The 19,883-nt window shown below is 39.6% G+C and overlaps 1 protein-coding gene across 1 annotated transcript in view; it reads left to right on the top strand.

The window, feature by feature from the left end:
- The first annotated feature begins 2,949 nt into the window (after positions 1-2,949).
- The window catches only part of Usp8 (ubiquitin specific peptidase 8), a 53,804-nt gene continuing 36,870 nt past the window's right edge, over positions 2,950-19,883 (top strand). Inside the window, exons 1-3 of the mRNA XM_055619326.1 lie at positions 2,950-3,075; positions 13,214-13,382; positions 15,210-15,354. Of these exons, the coding sequence (XP_055475301.1) occupies positions 13,279-13,382; positions 15,210-15,354 (249 nt within the window). The 5' untranslated portion in view covers positions 2,950-3,075; positions 13,214-13,278. The remainder of the gene's footprint in view (positions 3,076-13,213; positions 13,383-15,209; positions 15,355-19,883) is intronic.

The raw sequence follows: 19,883 nt of genomic DNA, 5'->3' as shown, positions 1-19,883 counted from the left end.
GAGGCTTGCTCTGAGGTTCCTGTTGTTTTAAAAGAAAATCTCAAATGTTCAATTTTACCAATAAAGACTTGGGAGCTAGATGCTGGGGTGAAAGCCTGCTAGCTCAGAGGCAGAGAAAGCACCCCGCTGACCTTTCTACTCAGTGGATGTCCCAGAAGAAAAAGCCTCTTCTCCTTCTCCACAATGTCTTAAAAGTTTTCAAACTGAAAGTCCCTTTTTTCTACTTCCTGTGTGTCTCTCTACCCATCCTCCAGACTTCTCACTCTCTCTGTTTTTTTTTTTTTTCTTCATATGTTCACTTCCTGTCAACTGCTTGTTCCACCTCTTGACTATGGGCAACTTTATTTACTCTTGTTTAGAGAAAACTCTTGGATTAAAGGTGTATGCTAGGGCTGAGCCACACCACAATTAGAAACAGGGTTTTCTAGTACACAAACTTGGGCTTCACAGTATGAGAAATATTCTGCAACAGGCTCCTGTTCAAATTTCCTAACTTTTTCATTTCCAGATTTTCCTCAGTTTGCATTTTTTTTTGTTGGTTCTATTTATACTTTGAGTTATTGAACTGTTTTATTCATTTCCTTCCACTGTTGGTGTTTTCATAGATTTCTTCAAGGATCTATAATATTTATAAAGGCTACTTCAGTGTCTTTGCCTTTGCTTCAGCTTTGTTCCAACTATAAGGGCCTGCTGTGATAGGGTTGCTGGGCTCTGATGAAGACATATTGTTCTGGCTGTTACTGATTGTCTTTTTATGTGGGTGTCTAGACATCTGGGTTTGGAAAAATTGTAATTCTAGGTGCTGACATCTGGTCTTGTCTTTTTTTTTTTTTTTTTTTTTGTAGTGGGTGTTTTGTTCCTTGGTTTCTGTTGCCCTTTCTGGTTCTTAGGAGAATGCGGTGGCTGTGTTTTGCCTGGTAGGAAATTCTTCTGGGATTTTGATGGGTGTGGCCACTGGGATTCTGGGTAAAATATATTTGCAGGTATTGGTAGCTGATGCTTAGGAATGAGGATTAGCTAGAAGGTGAGGAGTAAAAGAGGAGGCTTGGGGCCCACAAAACAGAGGAAAGCAGGTGTCCCACAAGATCTGCTCAGTCCTCTGGGAATAGGACAGAGAGTGATGAGTGGCCCCAACAGGTGGTCTGCTACAGAGTTGAGGGCCATACTGGTAGATTTTGAGGAGACGGGGGAGAGTGAAGATCTGAAGCTTGCCTACCTCCTTCGCTGACCTATTAGCTTCTCTGACAGGCTTGGCTCGTGGGTTCCCAGAAAATGTGCTGGAGTTCAGAAATGGGATAACAAAACGAGTGGGGAGTAAGGTTAGAGGAGGAAAACTGTGTGATCTACTGGAGATGAGGGAAGAAAGGAAGGGAAAGTACTCTGCTACAGAGCGGGGGTGGGGGTGAAACTGGAGCATTGGATTTGGAGAAGAGAGAGAGGTGAAGATGTGCAGTTAGACTACCTACTTCTTTGGCTGGAATACCGAATTACTGAGCTATATATGTATATGTATATTGTATATATGTATAGTATATGTATATATGTATATTATGTATCTATATAACTGTAGGTAAATCTTCAAAAGCAGTATTTATTAAAGGCTTTCTGGGTCCTCATCTTCAGAGATTAAAAAAAAGGATTATTATTGGGGGGTGGGAAGCACATGGAGATCAGAACACAATTTTCGGGATACCAGGTGTGTGAGCGTGTGCACGTGTGCGTTCCAGGGATCGAACTCAGATTGTCAAGCTTTGCTGGTAGGGCTTTCATCCATCTTGTTGGGCCCAGCGACAGTTTTCATTCATCCACTCCAATTACGTCTCTTTCTCTTTCAATCATGCCTCCTTCACATTGTCAGAGCACCCCAAATTCTTCCCCACGTTTCTGATACTTACTCTCTCATTTGGCTCGTTTTTTGTTCCTAACTCAAACCCTTTTCCTAAAATCCATCCTCAAAAAAAGTTTCTTCCTCAATTATAATATATATATATATATATATATATATATATATATATATATATATATATATCGAGGCTGTTTATTCATTAGTTCCAAGCATTACAATAAGTCTTATCACACCATTCTTTACTTGCTTGGGGAAAACAAATAGTATACAATTTCGTGTTGATTTTTTTTTTTTTTTTAAAGGAGGAATACAAGAGTATTTTTGCATATAGCTAACTGTAATGGAAAGGCTGTTTGTGAAGCGCCGTTGATGGGCTGGGCATTTACTACTCCATGAGTAAAGAATGCCGATCTATTAAGTACTTTGACTTTATATACTGAGCAGACCTGTGCCTACGGATTTGACATGCATTAAACATTTGTGCCGTTCCTATGGATTTAGTGACCACGGCCAAGAACTCACCCTAAGCAACTTTTATGTCTACATACAATTGGAGTAGCCCATCCTTTCTCCACAGGAGTGTGTAAGTCGACTCTCCAAAGAGTTCAGAGGCCTGCTCTGTCAGACTGGGCCTTTAGGGGATGTTGACGGTGTTTTGTGAAACGTGTTTTTCGAACATGTTTGTTCTTTAACCAGAGGCTTGGCTTTGGCGAATGCTTATTCCCAAGTTGTAGAGGGTATTAATGCCCTGCCCGTTTTTTTTCCCCCCTAATTTCCTATCTGAGGAGAAAAATGCACTGTTGAGAGGCGCCAGAATATCCGCGCTTCCCCCACGTAAAAGTTCAACACACGGGGTGACACAGGCTGAACTTGTTACCACCCGGAAGTGAGGCGGGCGAGACCCCCGGAAATGCCGGACGGGCGCTTCCGTCCCGCCCAGGAATAACGCCCCTCCGACGCATGCGCATCCTGTCGAGGCGCTCGCCCTTCCGGAGAGGGCCGCTCCGATGTTTCTCCCCGCTGGACAGAGAGGAGGTGTTTCGTGGCTCGTCGGAAGCCCTGCCCCTGCCGTGACGTCTAAGACGCGACGCGTCGCCACGCAATGCAAATCGGGAAGAGGGGATGAGCTGCGCTGGCTTGCGTCGGAGAGCGAAGGCTCGTTCTCCGTCGGGTGATGGGCGATGGGCGTCGGGCGAGGAGGCCGGCGTTAGCGGAGCGCGGGTGCTGCGGTGAGTGCGGCCTGCCTCTGGCCCCCGTTCCCGGGAGAGGCGTCCTGTAGTTGTTGGTCATCCGGGAGACGAGCCCTGACCGCGGAGAGTGGGACAACCTCCGACAACTGGCTGGTCCAGGAAGGGCCCGACTCCGGGTCTCTTCGTTGCCCTCCTGCGGTTGGCCAGCGAGTTGGATGTGGTTTGACGGTCTCAGTGGGTGGCCTTGACCAGTTCTCCTTTCTCTTGGGCATTAGACCTGCCTTTGGTCTCTTTCCTTTTTATCTTCTGTTTTCTGGTTTTGTACTACCTGCAATCCCAGGCCTTACTACAAACCACTTGTCATATTTTTCCTACTCCCCTGTGCCCCCGTCACGCATGTCTTTAGTAAAGTACAGAATTGAGTTAAATAAACTCATCACACTTACAGCTTCTTCAAAGAGGGGGTTTTCTTTTCCTAAAATGTGCCTTTGAGTGTAGACTTATGACACTGACAAGTTAATTTCAGTTCGGATAAACCGAGGGAATTGTCAGAACCCCAAATCGCATGTTCATTTACACAAAAAGTTGCAGACCCCGCTCCTATGTTTAGTTCGTGCTTTCAGTTTACTCTTGTGACCTTGACCAAGCCAGTCATTCAAGGAATATTTACTTGGCTCACAGAGGTGTTGCAGAGTCTAAGGAGTTTAATATTTATTAAAAGCTTCAGGATTCCGGATCAAAAGGAAGCCTCTCTGAAGGGTGTAATTATTGCTTTTTGTTTGTTTATTTTTGGGTTTTTATTTGTTTATTTGTTTTTTTTGAGACAGGGTTTCACCGCGAAGCCTTGGCTCTGCTGGACTCACTTTGTAGACCAGGCTGGCCTTGAACTCACAGAGTACTGCCTCCCAGAGTACTGGGATCCTGGGATCACAGGTGTGCGCCACCGCGCCTTGCCATAATTACTGTTTTTTTTTTTTTTTTTAAGACAGGATCTTACTAAGTAAAGGAGACTGTCTCGAACTCACAGAAACCCTTCTTCCTCTGCCTCGAGAGTTGGATAACAGTGATAACAGTATGCAGCAAGCACAGTGCCCAGCAAAGGGTGTTCTTTTTTAATCAGTAGAGTATTCTTAGTTGTATATATTGTGCTACATTAACCATGGCATGTGTTATTTTGTTTGTTTTTGGTGGCTTTGTGGTTGTTTGGTTTTTCCAGATGGGGTTTCTGTGTAGCTTTAGCTGTTCTGGAACTCACTCTGTAGACCAGGCTGGCTTTAAACTTAGTGATCACCTGCCCCTGCCTTCCAGTGCTATACCACCACTGCCTGGCTCTGAGTGTTATTTTTTTAAAGATCTCTGCTTTGTGAGTAAATTTCAGCTCTTCTTGTTTTAAGACTCCCTGTTAAATGTGAGTCATGTTGGATTTAGGTAGTTTCTAATCTATAGAGCACTGGCCTAATAAAGTGATTTGGCTGTATTCATGCTTCTTTAAGTATAGTTAAGTATAATTAATAATTAGTATATATCTTAATTATGCCGTGACACTACAGATACTTAAAATATGTAATCCTGCTCTTTTGACCAAATTATTACGTGCATCTTTAAAGTTGATTTGCAAGGATATTGTAATAGTAATATAAGCTTGTCAGTAATGAATAATTGCTATGCTTACATTTTTTGAGATGACAATGAAAAAGAAAAACTAACAAAATATTTAAAGATGTCTTTATCATTAACTTGATTTATTTACTTGAGCTTTATTAATCATTATGATCTTTTGTTTGTTGATAAAATATAAATGGGATGGAATACGGATGGCTTTGTAAAACCGTTGTAAAATAAAGCAAACACATCAAACTTTTTTCACAAAATGCTTAGCATTCTAATTCTCAAAAGGGAAGAAGATTTATTTTGGCTCACAGTTCCATAGGCTTCTGCCAAAGGTTGGTTGGACCCATTGCTTTGTGTCTGAGGTGAAGCATAGCCTCATGGTGGCAAGAGTTTGTTACAAGGATTGTTTACCTCTGGCAGTCAAGAAGCAGAGAGGATTTTATTTTGTTATTAAAAGCAAGAAGGGCCTGAAAGTAAAATTTGCATTTTATTTTGTCATTAAAAACCAGCTGGGTTTAGGTTATCAGAAAGCTCAGTTGGGCTGTGCTCCAAGACTGCTCATTCACCTGGATCGTTGTTGATGATGGTTGCAGATGGGAGTGATAACTGAAGTGCCTGTATCCAGTCTCTGTGTGGATTGGACTCTCAACAGCACATGCATTGGGCTTCATGACTGTACATTTGAGAGGCAGAAAAATAGTCTCTGAAAAGCCTGTAGCAAGAAGTTGGTACATTACTTCCAACTTTTGGTTAGTATCCATCCGATGATAGATTTATACCATTTTTGTATTTGTGTGTTTGGTGCTAGGGTACCCAGGGCATGGCACATACATTTCAAAGCTCTGCTACGACCTGTTATACCCATACCCTGACTCCTACATTTTAAAGAAAAAGGGTCTCAAAATTACTTTATATGCACCCAGCACGTATGTACATCACTGCACACGCATATACAACACACAAAAACTATTTTATATATATCACATACTCTGAATTACTTACCAAATGCAATCCAATTATATATGGTTGCTCTTAGGAGCTAGAGATATTTTTTCTTTCCTCTTTCCTTTCTTTTCCTTAGCATTCGAATATCTTTCTATTCTTTAGAATTCTTTCCTTTGCTTAGTATTTTACTTTCCATCACTGCAGTGATGTCTGTTCTTTCCTGAATCTTACCTTTTTTTTTTTTTAGAATGCCTAATTTGGGGCCTTAAGTAGAATATCTGCTGTAGAAAAACAAAGGTTCAGTTCCTTGGTAATTTAGTCTCTTGATTTTAGTTATTAGTATGTAATGTCTGTGCACTTTTTGTTGTGTGTATTGGTCTTAGTGCGACCAAGGCTGGCTTCTAACTCTTGGGCTTGAGAGATCCTCCTGCCTCAGCCTCCCCACGTAGCTGGAATTGCAGGTGCATGTCACTGTTCCCAATGGCTGATATCTATGTTTTAAAGAGCATTATATGTGTTTTAGAAGATACTACATAAAAGCAAGGAAAACAGACTTGCTGTAAAATGTCCTTCCCAGACTCAACTTTTGGGTGCTTAGACCCAGTTCAGACCCAATTTTGAAGTATATGGAGCCTTTGGGATGTGGGGCTGGACTGGTGTATTTTGTTGCTGGGAGTAGCCTCTTAAAGGTTGGTCTCCCGTTTCTGGTCTGCCAGATCAGAGTTGCTGTGTCAGCACATTGCTGCTGCCATAAATTATGTCATTACCTGCCCTGCTATGATGAACTGAAATTCCTCCAAAGTAATGAGCCAAAATAAAATCCCCCTTTAAATTATTTCAGGTATTTTGTCACAGAATAAAAGTGATACAATATCATTTTCAGTGACAGTATTTTGTACTCTCCCAAACAATAGGAATTTTAAAAAAAGTTTATATGGGTGGTTTCCCTGCATATGGTTTCCCCTTACATGCCTGGAAGGTGAGAAGAGGATTTTGGATTCTCTGGAACTTGAGTGAACTGCCATGTAGTAGCAGCCGGTGCTCCTAACCACTGAGCTATCTCTCCAGCCCTGAAATTGGGATTTTAAGGTTAACATCATATTTCTGTTTAGGCATCATTGTTTAGACACTGTTCTCTTACTGTATACTCAGCATGCTTAGGACTGAGCTACTCAGTTTCCTGAAAAGTAGCAGTTCTTAGGAGCAGTTTCTTTACTAGAACTCTGGGTAGTGTCCAAAAACATAGTGTTTGGCAGGGCTAGAAAGGTGAGTGTTACTATCTAGAGGGCCCAGGCTAGAGATGCTACCATTCCTACCATGTAGAGCAGGTGCCACAACAAAGTTCATTCTGGTCTGTAGTGTGAGGCTTGTCAAGGTTGAGAGGTGCTTTACACACTCACACTCATCAGTTGTTTTGTTTTTTTTGTTGTTGTTGTGTTGTTTTTCAAGACAGCATTTCTCTGTGTAATGGCCTTGGTGGTTCTGGAACACAGGGATCCACCTGCCTCAGCCTCCTTCATCCTGGGATTAAAGGCGAATGCCAGCACTCCCTACTCACTGGTCAGTTTTTACGATGCAGCTTTGGGTCCCCATTTCCACTTTTGTTGTGTGGTTTGGTGGTTTGGCTGGTTTTGAGACGTGATCTTTTGTGTATCCCTGAACTCACCACCTTCGAGCTTCAGCCTCTAATGTAGGCGTGCACCACAGTGCAGTGTTGATATTGAATGCCTGTTATTTAGTTAATATATTAGTATTGTTCATTTTTCACAGAAGAAAAATGGGTTAGTGTAAATAGGTGAAAACAGTCTTAATCATGGAATCACCAAAGCAGTTTGTTCTTCCCTGCAGTGCTTTTCTAATTATTCTGTCCCATAGTATTGTTCCGTTATTCCTGTCTCTTTCAAATCCGGCTTGTATATACTCATTTTGGCCATGCTGAGGTAATACTGACTTTACTGCTTGCCAAGTCAAATGTAAACACTTCTGGATGGCTTCACGTGCCGCCATTCTGTAACTATATTTCCTTACTAATAACCATTAGCTAGCAGCTATTAACTATTGACAGGATTATTAAGGTGGAATCAGGATACAACATATTATCAGTGGACTCCTTTGAGCCCAGCAATTGTTGCTTAGTGTTGTTTCTATAGTTTGCCTTTCTTTTCCTCATTGTTTTTCTATAGTGATTTCTCACTTTATGTCTGTGGTGCTTCCCTTCTGAAATGTTTCCTTTCTCACCTCATCTCTCATGATTTCAGCCGAATTGTTCTTTGGGCCCAAATCTGTACTGAATGAGCAATATAGGTCACAAGCACTGTGGAACTCAGACCAAGAAATGAACTCCAAGAACTGGAACTGTCAGAGACAGAAGGGAAGCATACGCTGGCCCCTGAAAGAGGAAGGGGCAAGCATTGATGAAGACGCTGTGGGCTGGCTGGAGCTCTCTCTTTCTAGCTGAACTGGATTTTCCTTTCCTTGAGTCTAGCTAGTTACCAGAGTCATATTAATATATAGTAGAACACTATATATATATATAATGTTGACTCATTATTTCATTAGTATTAACTTGTTCCTGTTAACCGGAGTAAGACATTTGTGACCAGGTATCACTTAGAACAGTGCTGAATCATTGACAGTTTCACCTTACCTTCAGTATGCAGCTGCAGTATGTGGCCCGGCTTAGTCTACTGCTCTCCTTATGATGTGAAAGTTTGCCTTAGAATGGAAGTCTGATGAGTGTGAAAGAATTTCTGGTTTGCTTTCTGTCACAAGCTTGTTTTGTTGCTTCAGGAGTGCTGGGATTTCAGGCAAGTACATCTGGCTGCTTTGTTTGCTTTAGTTTATAGTCCTTTTTTTCCCCCCCAGTATTGCATAATTTCCTGGGTTATATATGTTCAAGGCCAGTCTGGACTTCATAGAAAGACCCTCTCTCGAAAGAGGGGCTATGTATATATATATTTTTTTCGTGTATTTATTTGCCCAAAAAGCCATTGCTAAAGACTTAAGTGATATCGTTCCATGCTGTGTTTGATAATGTGGCAAGTCTTTGCAGGGTTTCTTGTATTTGCTTCCTCTCCTCCATTTCTGTTGCCCTGGTTCCGCCTCCACCCGTCTTTCTCTACCATCATTACAGAACATTACAATAGACAACTAGGATTTTCTTTTTTTCAGTCCATCTTTGAGCTCTTGTTAGTTGGGACTACACAACTCATTTAGAACCTCTTTACCTTTAGAAAACGAGGTAAAGACTTATGTCCTTTTATGATCTGTGTGTAGGCTGTTTCTGTAACTTCGCTGCCTCCTGGTTGCTTGAACATTCTCTCTGGCAGCTGATTCCTGGAGGATTCCTCACATTATTCGTCATCTCCATCAAAGCCATCATCACCAAAGAAGATATATACGATCTCTTTTCTGATTACTTCTAATTCCCGTTGGTGATAGTTTTCCTTCTTAATGTTTTTATTTGTAACACCATCTGCTATTTTTGTTCCACTGTTTACGGTTTTGTTTCTTACTAGTTTTTTTAAACCTTGTGTGAATATATCCTATTCTAATCCTTCAACTTCTAAAAGCAACACTTTATATAGCATGATATTTGAGTGTTTAAATTTAACTTTAAACTAGCTAGTGACTTGATTTTTAAATTATCTATCTGAGATGATTTGCACATTCTTTTAAAGATTCAAATTTCAGGGGCTAAAGAGGTGGGTCAGTGATTAAGAGTACTGACTGCTTTTCCAGAAGATCCAGGTTCAATTCCCAGCAACCATATCTGTAACTCCAGTTCCAAGGGATCAGACACCTCCTTTTGAACTAAAGTGTTCATCCTCAGGTGAACAGCCATCCTTTAGTACAGGGCTTGCATTTGCAAGGTAAATCTGCTTGTGACTTTGCAGCAATACAAAAATAATGATTTTAGTATCTGTGTACTATGAGAACGAGACAATACAAGGGATCCTGTCATGCCCTTTACTTAATGGATGTTCTTAGTTGGTTTGATGGTATATTGTTAATGGATTGATACCTTAGTGGAAGGACATGTCCAATGCCAGTTGACCCATTTGGAAGTGATGGTGTATCCAGAGACCATTTCTTCCATTTTTATAACTTTATAGACACAGGATTCAAAACAGGAAGTAAAATGTACAAAGTTTTTATATGCGAGATCGTTGTTTCTAATTTCATACATTTCAGGTTATCATTTACAGTTTAGTTTAACATGCCTTTACAGATGAATGTAAACAGAAGACGGAAGTAAACGGAAAACGGAAAAATGGTAAAAATTGGATTTTTAGAGGAAAATGTTTTTGTAAAAATATATTGCTAACAGAATTGAAAGGGGTAAGTTCAAATATTCATAAAGTATTAGTGTTTAATAGAGGAATGACTAGAATCAAGGGAAACTGGAGTGCTTTTGGAATTTCATATAAGTGAACTAAGACCAGTTCCTTAAGTTGTACTTTAATCAGCCTTTAAGAACATTTTTTTAGCCAGATGCTGGTGGTGCATGTCCTTAATCCTAACACTCGGTAGGCAGAGGCAGGTGTATCTTTGAAACCAGCCTGGTCTACAGAGTTCTAAGATGGGCAGGGCTTCACAAACCCTGTCTTAAAAAAACTTTAAAAAAAAATCACAAATTTTTATATGTATTGCTGTTTTGCCTGTGTGTATATATACAAACTATTTGGGTATTGGATCTTCTGGAATGGGTATTACAGATGGTTGTGAGCTACCGTGTGGGTCCTTGAAATTGAACACTGGTCTTCTGGAAGAGTAGTCAGTGCTCTTAACCTCTTGAGCCATCTCTCTACTCCTACCCCCTATTCAGTCTTTTAGTATGTTTGTTGGTCTCCATTGATATAATTAAATTGAATTGATGTATCATTTAGAGAGCATAGAGAAGTGATGGAAAAAATAAAGTTGCAGTTAAATGTGTTAATGTAGCTTTTAATTAAAATTGTAACTAGTTGTGCATGACAGAAGACCACACACAAGGTTAGTCAGGTCACCCATGTTTTCATGTAGTGACAATGTGGTGACACTTAGGATCTTACCAAGACTCTACATGGGGTGCTTTGATCTACCTGCTCCATCTCTGGGTATCTACCGGGAGTCCCGCCCTGGCATCCACAGAACACTGCTAAGATAAACAGCACAGCATTGGCGATTGGGGGTCTTTGTCTTGTTTGGGGTCAGTCAGAATTGGTGACTGACTTTTTCTCTTCATTTGGGGTCAGCAGATGACTGACGTCTCTTTCTTGTGCTCTGTACCTAGATAAAAAAAAAAAAAAAAAAAACCTTTAAAATCGGAGAGTGCAGAGGCAGTCAGTAACAACAGTTGATTAAAGGACAGGGAGGAGAGTAGGGAGACAAGGTTTCCCCTCTGCTCAGGACAGGCTGTTCTGCCACTGATAAGGAAAGCTTAAACTGACCATTTTCCCCCCCTGCAGTTAGGGTTGTGAGAAGTGGCTTCTAGTCAAAAGCCATAGTGTGTGTGTGTGTGTGTGTGTGTGTGTGTGTGTGTGTGTATGTGTGTGTGTGTGTGTGTGTGTGTGTGTGTCTGCGCGCGCGCGCGCGCGCGCGAGTGAGTGAGTATGAGGGCCTTTGATTTAGGGATGAGCTTCCACAGGCTGAACCTCCTCAGAAGATCTCCATAGGCTAAAGTATGTCTGCTTACTTGAGGGGACTGATGGCAAAGCCCTGAGTCTGTTAGCTTTTTTTGTGAATCTACAGGGGAATAAGAAATAGGAGAGAGATAGAAAATAGACCACACTCACACTCGAGAAAGACTGGATTAGGCAAATGGCCCCAACAAACTTTATTGTCCTGGTTACACTTCTTTTATCCTGAGCAAAAGCTCTCTACATCAGAGAAATAATTACCTCGTAGTCAAAAAGATTTATCACTGAGACAGATTAAAACTATTACAATGGGAAGGATTTTAGTTTCAGTACTAAGCTAAACATTTCTATATCTAGTCTTACATTCCAAGATACAAAGTAGATTTAAAACAACAGTATTTTATGTAATAAACTAAGAAGACATATGGAATTACAACAGAAGAGCCTGTATATTTTGACATTAAGGTTTGTACTTAATTTGGACATTTCCTGGTAATCCCATTATTTTCTGGGTTCATGGGAAGTTCAGGCCAACTTGCCTGTATTTATGGTGCGTACCAGGATTCGTGGTTCCATCTTCAGAGTGAAAGCTTATCTGAAGCCACAAATCTGCCTCAAGCCTGGCTTCTAGGGAGGTATATGTACATGGCAGCTAGAGGTCCACAAAGGTATTTATTGTAGCTGTAAGCTTTCTATCAGCTGTCTAACATCTTAAATTATTTGAATCAAATCAGGGATACTATACAGTCATTACTATGAATTATGAAATCATCTTTTCATCTGAACAGCAGTACATCTTCAGAAAGATCCCGTAGGAGGTTTGTTCAATCAGAGTGGGTAAATGTTCAGGAAGTGAGGGTTCACCCCATGCCAGATTTTTGAGAGATGCAGCAGCACAGAAAAAAAAGGGGTGTGAGAGGCTGGAAGCAATTTTGGGGTGCATCACAATACAGACCTTACAAAATACTGGGTTATATTCCAGAAAGCTCACATGCCTACTGAACTTCCCCGCTAGAATGACTCTTGACAAGTGTCTTTATGAATAGTCACACACACAGTTTAATTGGTACATGCCTTGACAGTCTTCCTATTTTCATTTTTTTTTCTCCATATTTTCTACTGGTCGGAATTAGCATACCAAGAAACAGACTGTCACAGACCATCGAAGACTCTCAGAGTAAACCAAAGTGTAGGAGTGTTTTCTGGCAGAAGCAGAAATAGTAGTGTTCCGTATAAACCTCGTTCTGCCTACAACTTTTCTTTTATGAACTGATATCAAGAAGAAAACAGAATATATTTCAAGTTGAAAATTTTACCTATAATATGTATACAATAATATAAAAGCTCATGGGCTAGAGTGTTGGCTCAGAGGTTAAGAGCACTGGTTGCTCTTCCAGAGGACCCTGGTTCAATTTCCAGCACTCACATGGCAGCTCACAACTGTATTTCCAGTTCTAGAGGATCTGGTACCTTCACACAGACATACATGCAGGCAGAACATCAGTGCACATCAAATAAATCTTTTACAAAATAATAAAAAGCTTTTACTATTCTGTACTTTTGATAAGATTAAATAATAAGATTAATCAATTTAGTTAATAAACATTTGAAAAATAAATATTACTTATACCATAGGGGTGTGTGTGTTTATATAACTCCCAAAATAGATATTCAAGATAATTTAAAATGAACCCTGCTGGGAAGGATATAATTAAGTGGTGGGTGTTAGTTTTTGTTTGAATACCGAGTCTTACTGGGTAGCCAGGTTGGTGATTAGCTCATGATCCTTTTGCCTCAGTCTCCCAGTTGCTCCGTCATGCCTGACAGCATACTGCCGTTTTTGCTTGGTGTCTGTTGGATGTGACATGTGAGTGCGACGCCAGAGCTGTGCACGCCGCCTTGCCACCGAGCTGCAGTCCTAGGCCTGGGGTTTCATTTTCTGAAACATATCTTCATCTTTCTGATGAAGATAATTAACAGAATTGTTTGTTTTGTTTTAGGAAACAATTACTTTTCATGAACTACACCATCCGTCGTTGAAGTAGAAAAGCAAGCATCATTCATCATGCCTGCCGTAGCTTCAGTTCCTAAAGAACTCTACCTCAGTTCTTCACTAAAAGACCTCAATAAGAAGACAGAAGTTAAACTTGAGAAAACCAGCACCAAGAAGTGTGTGCTCTTTGCTCGTTTGATTAAATCACATTAATTTTACTTCATTTTTTTTTTACTATTTAGATTTAATGAAAAGCCAGTTTACAGCTTATTTGAAAAATGATATGATCACAGGAGTTCTTAGCTTTGTCTTAACAGAATGATAACTAGCTGATCACTTAAAAAATTTAAACTAGATGATAAATTAACTATGATAAATTTAAAAAGGGGGGGCCTAGAGCCATTTTGGCATGAACTATTTTTTTTCTCATAAAACGATATAACTGTTAAAGATTGCCTTTATTCTCGTATAGTACACATTCAAGGTAGGGTGCTAGCATAGTATTTCTCTGATTACAAGAGGGGGCTGTGACTATTTTGTTGTTGTTTTTGTCTAGTTATCCTGGCTAGTTTTATGATAATACAAGCTAAAGTCATTGGAGAGGAGGTACCCTAAGGGAAAGCAATGCCTCCATAAGATCAGGCTGTAGGAAGACAAGCCTGTGGGGCATTTTCTTAGTGATTGATGGGAGAAGCTAAGCCCAGTCCAGTGAGGGTGATGACACCTCTGGGCTGGTGGTCCTGTGTTCTATAAGAAAGCAGTCTGAGCAAGCTACAAGGAGCAAGCCAGTAAGCAGCACCCCTCCATTGCTTCTGCATCAGCACCTACCTCCAGATTCCCAACAGGTTTAAATTCTTGCCTTGGTTTCCTTTCATGGACAATGACTAGAAATGTGTAAGCCAAATAATCCCTTTCCTCCCTGAGTTGCTTTAGTCGTGGTGTTTCATCACAACAATAGAATCGCTAAGATGGAAACATTAGTATTCTGTAGGTTTTCTTTTGTTCCAATTTGATAGAATCATTAACTTAATGATTTATATGTTTTTACTTCTTCAGGTTTATGTGCCATGTAAAGCACAAGTGGAGCAGTGCTCCTTTCCAGGAGAGGTTCTAAACTCTCATGGTCTAGTGATACACTGATTCTGATACTTGCTGGAAATATAAATTTGCTAAAAATAGGTTGTCCTTAAAATTGTCAGCTTTAGTAGTTAAGGAATAGAGAACAGTAAGAGAATTTTGCATTCAAATTTATTTTCACCAGCAAAAGAGATTTAGAGATTAATAAGTAATTGTATTATTATTTAGATGGAAATAAAGTTTTAGAAAGAAAGGTGGAATTAGCTACCACATTCCTCAGACTTAGGAAAAGTGGATCTCAGAGAGCAAGGGGAGCAGAGGGTGTTCTCTGATTGGAGGTAAATAGGACAGTGATCACAAATGAACCAATAAGACAAAGCTAAAGAGACCTGTGTAGGTACAGGGGCATTTTAATGAGTCATTTTTATCAAGGAAATCTGTGAAAAATGGAAAGAAAACAAAACATCAGTGTTAACCATTGAATGGTAGAAACTTTATTAAAAGTGAGGAGAGAAAAATCTACACCATTGTTATTAAAAATGGCTTTTAAAAAATACCTTTTAGGGAAAAAATAGAGAAAGATTGGTTTACGTCTTAAACTAAATTGGTAATGTGGGGTAATAAGGAAAGTAACTTTAATTCTTGTTACTTGACTTTTTTGCAGTAAAGCCACCTTTGAACTTTCTCAAATACTAAGGACAGGGATAACATACAGGTCAGACCTAACATAGTCATTCCTTTCTACCAGGGTATGGCTTATCCCTTCAGACTAGCCTAACGCCAGAGGGAGGATATAACTTGTAATTGTGTGAAGTAATACAACCTAAATAATGAAATTTATTTTACCAGTGTCATCTGCAGAGTTTATACATGATGTGTATTTTTCTCCAGTACCAAGAATTGTAAATTTTCTTTCTACTTCTAAGTTATGTACACAGTGCTCAGAAGATCTTCAAGACAGCAGAAGAATCCAGACTAGATCGTGATGAGGAAAAGGCCTATGTGCTTTATATGAAATATGTGGCAGTTTATAATCTTATCAAAAAAAGACCTGATTTCAAGCAACAGCAGGTACAAAAATAGCAGTTTTTCCATTTTTGTTACTTTTGCATTATAGAGCTATTGATTTCCTCTAAAAGCTTTAACTACCTATGAAATTAATTTTTGTTCCTCTTCACATCTCTCCTGGTGTTGGCAATCAGACTTTGGGCCTGGCAATGCTAAGCAGGAGCTGTATCTCCAACATAACAATAGATTTAGATCACATGACACCTGGACAAATTTAAACTCCCATGTGGCTGGGAAAAGCAAAGCAAAACATAATTTCATTATTTGCGAATGTGCCTGCATACATTTGGTATGTATGTGTATCAGTATGTGTATATAGAAGTATAGAAACTGATGTTTGCTTTATGTTGTAATAAATTATTGCTAGATCAAATGGAGGGATTGAGTTCATTCCCGCACGAAATGAGAAAAAAAAAATAGCTGGGTGCAGTGGCTCTTGCCTTTAGTCTGTGTGAGCCCAAGAGTTCCAGGTGTTCACTTGGACACCGTAGTGAGATTCTGTATCACTAAAGCAAAGGGGTTGGAGACATGGCTCAGCAGTTAAGAGTGCCTTGTGCAGAAGACCCAAGTTCTGTTTCCAGCACCCATGTCAGGTGGCTTGCAGATGCTTCTGACTCCATTTCCCGGTGTCCAGTATCCCATCCTTGGAGTCCTGCTCACCTGCTGTTGTATATTCAGACAGCACAGACATAAATAAAAACTAACATATTTGTAAAGATGTGTTTTCAGCTGTGCCTTAAGGCCAGGAGTTTAAGTGTTTGTGCCAGCCTTTTTATTTCGTTGACATTGGGGCTGCATTAGATATGGCTTTAGAATTAAGGGCAAGACTTCAGTGTCTCTTCATGTTTTTTGTTTGTTTGTGTTTGTTTTTCTTAATCTGTTTAGGAAGTTCTGAAGGAATGAGAAGAAAGAGACAGCAATCATGGTTTAGAGAAACTGACAGCTGGGATTGTTGTGGAAAGAAAGAATGTTTATATTTCAGTTGTCCTAGAAACAGGCAAAATAATATATAGATGGTGTTAAAGAATAGGAAGAATGCTATGTTAGTGCTTCCACCTTAAAAATGACTTTGTTATCACATAGAAGTAGCAAAGTACTGCCTAGAGATTTCTTACTCCACAAAGGAACCATTCTTTGTCTGAGAGGGTCTCATAGCCATACTGGCCGGGAGCTTACAGCCCCCCTGTCTTTTTTCCAAAGTACTGGAATTTCAACAATGCACCATCATGCTCAGCCATTTAAAAATAATACTGATATTTTGTAGGTTACAGTGGCACACTGTTAGTTCTTGATACTTAATAGCATTTTACTTTGTTCTGTAATGAAAACGTTGACTTACAGAAGGACCAGATTTTTTCTTATTTGAAGTTCCCCAAAATACTGTGAATGATGATATTTCTTAGTAAAGAGAGATGCTCTAATGGCCAAGCTAATGGTAGTAGATTATTTCTTCTACCAGCAAAATTATGCTAATCGTTTACTGGGTTTTAGAGCAGTGTCCCTTTATACTTAGGGATTCATCTGCCTGTCCATAAATGGCTGAATTAGTCCTGTCATGGGAGAAAACATCTTTTAATATTTAAAGGCACATTTATCTGTCGATTAAGAAGCCAGAGCCTGCCTAAAGTCAAACACTATTTAAAATGTTCATGTGAAATTTCTTTTAAAGTGGGATGGCTGATAGGATGGCTTCCTGCAAGGCCCAATGACCTGATTCAAGTCCCTGGACTGTCAGGGTGGAAGATAACTGATTCCCCCAGGTTGTTCTGCCATCCACGTGTGCCCTGTGGGTTGTATGTCACAGACCTCCACTCCCAAACCCACTCTGTCCAGTACTCTCTAAGGGAAATTCTTGAAGGCTTGAAGCTTGCTTAGCTTTGGTAGCCACTAATTGGCTGATTGGTCTATTATTGAACTGATTTTATGTATGTTTGCTTTACGTTTGGAACTTAGTGTGTTGTTGTTTTTCTTTTGGCAAGATTGGAATTAGCTTTTTTGTTGTCTGTTCCTTCTCCTTGAGTATGTTAGAATTAATTTTGATGGATAAGAACTCTTTGTGAAGGTCAGGTTAGGAAGCTGCCTGTCAAGGGTCAGCTAACCCAAGCTATTAATTCGGATGCTACAGTTGCTTGGTTCCCTGTTTGCTCTGTCTAGAGCGCCTCATCTCTCCTGTCTTAGAACAGTTTTTCTTCTGTTCATTTACTCTAATCTTCCTAGTGTACTTCAAATATGTGAAGTATTAAACTACCTCGATGTTTTATAGTTACAGCTACTTAAATTGGGTAGGGACAGAATATGTAACTGAACCCCTTCAGATTAAGTTGTAAGTAAAAGCTGTTACTATAGTAGAGAGGGCACAGTGAGGTAACAGAAAACTGCTTGACCCTGAGCAGTTCTTTCAGGATCATCTGAGAAGAGGAGGAGTAAAATACTGGAACAGTAAATTCTCATGAAACTGGAGTTATATTAGGAATCTTCAGAGCATTGCTGATAATCCTCTAATAATCTAATAGTCATTGGTCAGCCCCACACCAACCCCATCCCTCCCTTTTTAAAAACAACAACAACAACAACAACAAACACGGGCTTATTATATAGCCCAGCTAGACTCAAACTCAGGATGTACCTGCTTCTGCCTCAGGAGTGCTGGGATTAAAGGTGTGCACCATCACATTCCCAAAACAGGTTATCCTTCTTCAGTGGGCAATCTGAGAAAAATAGGAAGTTGTACTGGCACACCTGTAAAGAGTTTTTAGTGGAGTGGGAATCAGTTCTTACTTCTCTATACTACCACTTGTCATATTGTTGACAGTGTTTGTGCTAGTAGCGGTCTCTAGGAAACCTCACTCACAAGAGAGGCCTGTTGTCTCATGGTTTGTAATACTTATTTCCAAACACAGCAGCTTGCTTATCTATCTATCATCTATCTATCTATCTATCTATCTATCTATCTATCTATCTATCTATCTTAAAGCATTTAAGTAACATAAAGCAGCCTCTTAGGCTAGGTTTTTGCTTTATTTTTTTTGAGACAGGGTTTCTCTGCATAAGCTTAGCTATCCTGGAGCTCTGTCTGTAGACCAGGCCGACCTTGAACTCATAGATTTTGCCTGCCTCTGCCTGTAGTGCGGGACCACAGGTGTGCGCCACTGTGCCCAGTTAGACTAGCTTTTTTAACTGAGTTGCTGAAAATGAAACAAATGAGAACATTTTTGGTTTTGCTTCTGTAAGAAGTTTGCAACAATGATCCCATTATACCTTTACAGACATATTGCACTAGTACTCTCTGATGTTCAGTTGATCCAATTTTGAGCAAACTGCACCTTTATTGATATTATTTGGTGAAGGGCTTTCTGACATAGTTAAGCATTAGAAAGTAAACAGTCAATACTTTCTTTTAGTTTAGATTGGTATGTAGATATGTGATAATTATTACAACAGATTTTTTTTGCTATCACTACTCTTGACCACTTCTCATGCTGCAGATGAGTCCTTTTCTCTTCATGGTCCATCTTACTGCCTTCTTTCTTTCTTTCTTTCTTTCTTTCTTTCTTTCTTTCTTTCTTTCCTTCCTTCCTTCCTTCCTTCCTTCCTTCCTTCCTTCCTTCCTTCTCTCTCTCTCTCACGTTTTTATTGTCATCATTATTACTATTACTACTACTGTTGGGGATGAACTGTGCTTACGGGTTCTGTTTACAAAGTCATAGTGACATGTAATGGCTTAGATTCAATAAGCCTTGATTGCAAAATCTCACTGACCATAATGTGTAACCTTTTGAAGTAGTTACTTTAAAAAAAAACAAAAACACTTCATTTAGTAGCTTTCCATTTCAAAACTTTTTTGAGTTAGATTATGTTATTATTTCTGCCATTTGATTTTAGAAAGTCATGATTTCCTCAAGGATAAAATTTGTTTTGTGTGCCAAAAGTATCTTGGCTCTAGTTGGCATGGAACTATTACAGATAGAAGCAGAAATATCTCTATTTAATACAGTAAACATGGCCTGTCATAGAGGAACAGACCTATAATCCTCTTGGGAGTCAAGGATGAGGATCCTTCCTAGATTCTAAGCCAGCTTGAAATACATACTGAGCCCCGGTCTCAGCAAATAAGTAAACACATAAGTCAGTTAGTCAATCCCAAGCTATGCATCTTTGCATAATCTGCTTTATTCCTTTTGAGACTGGAGAAAAGGAACTTAGTGCATTGCATATATGTAAGAAAAAAATTGATTTGCTGTCCAAAAGTCTCCTCTTCAGCATTTATTTATAATTAGTAAGAATAGTGTTTATACTTACTGTCATCTTAAGTAAATGTATTATACAGTGGGTTTTGTGCATTCTGATGTTATAAAGATACTTTTGTGACATTTGGACAATAAATTGTTCATTTATATAGGTTGCAAGTTAAAAACAAACACTTCTGCTTTCATGTAAACTTTCTTTTCTGTAGGCACCACAGTTTTAGTGTTTTATATAACATCAGTGCTGTAACTGTGCCCCATACTAACAGTGTGGCATGTTTTTTATAT

Source organism: Psammomys obesus, unplaced genomic scaffold (genome assembly GCF_907164565.1).
Source record: "Psammomys obesus unplaced genomic scaffold, mPsaObe1.curated_primary_1811, whole genome shotgun sequence".
Classification (NCBI taxonomy): Eukaryota; Metazoa; Chordata; class Mammalia; order Rodentia; family Muridae; genus Psammomys; species Psammomys obesus.
The sequence above is the reverse complement of the archived record's forward strand: the minus strand, read 5'-3'. Positions and strand labels throughout refer to the sequence as shown.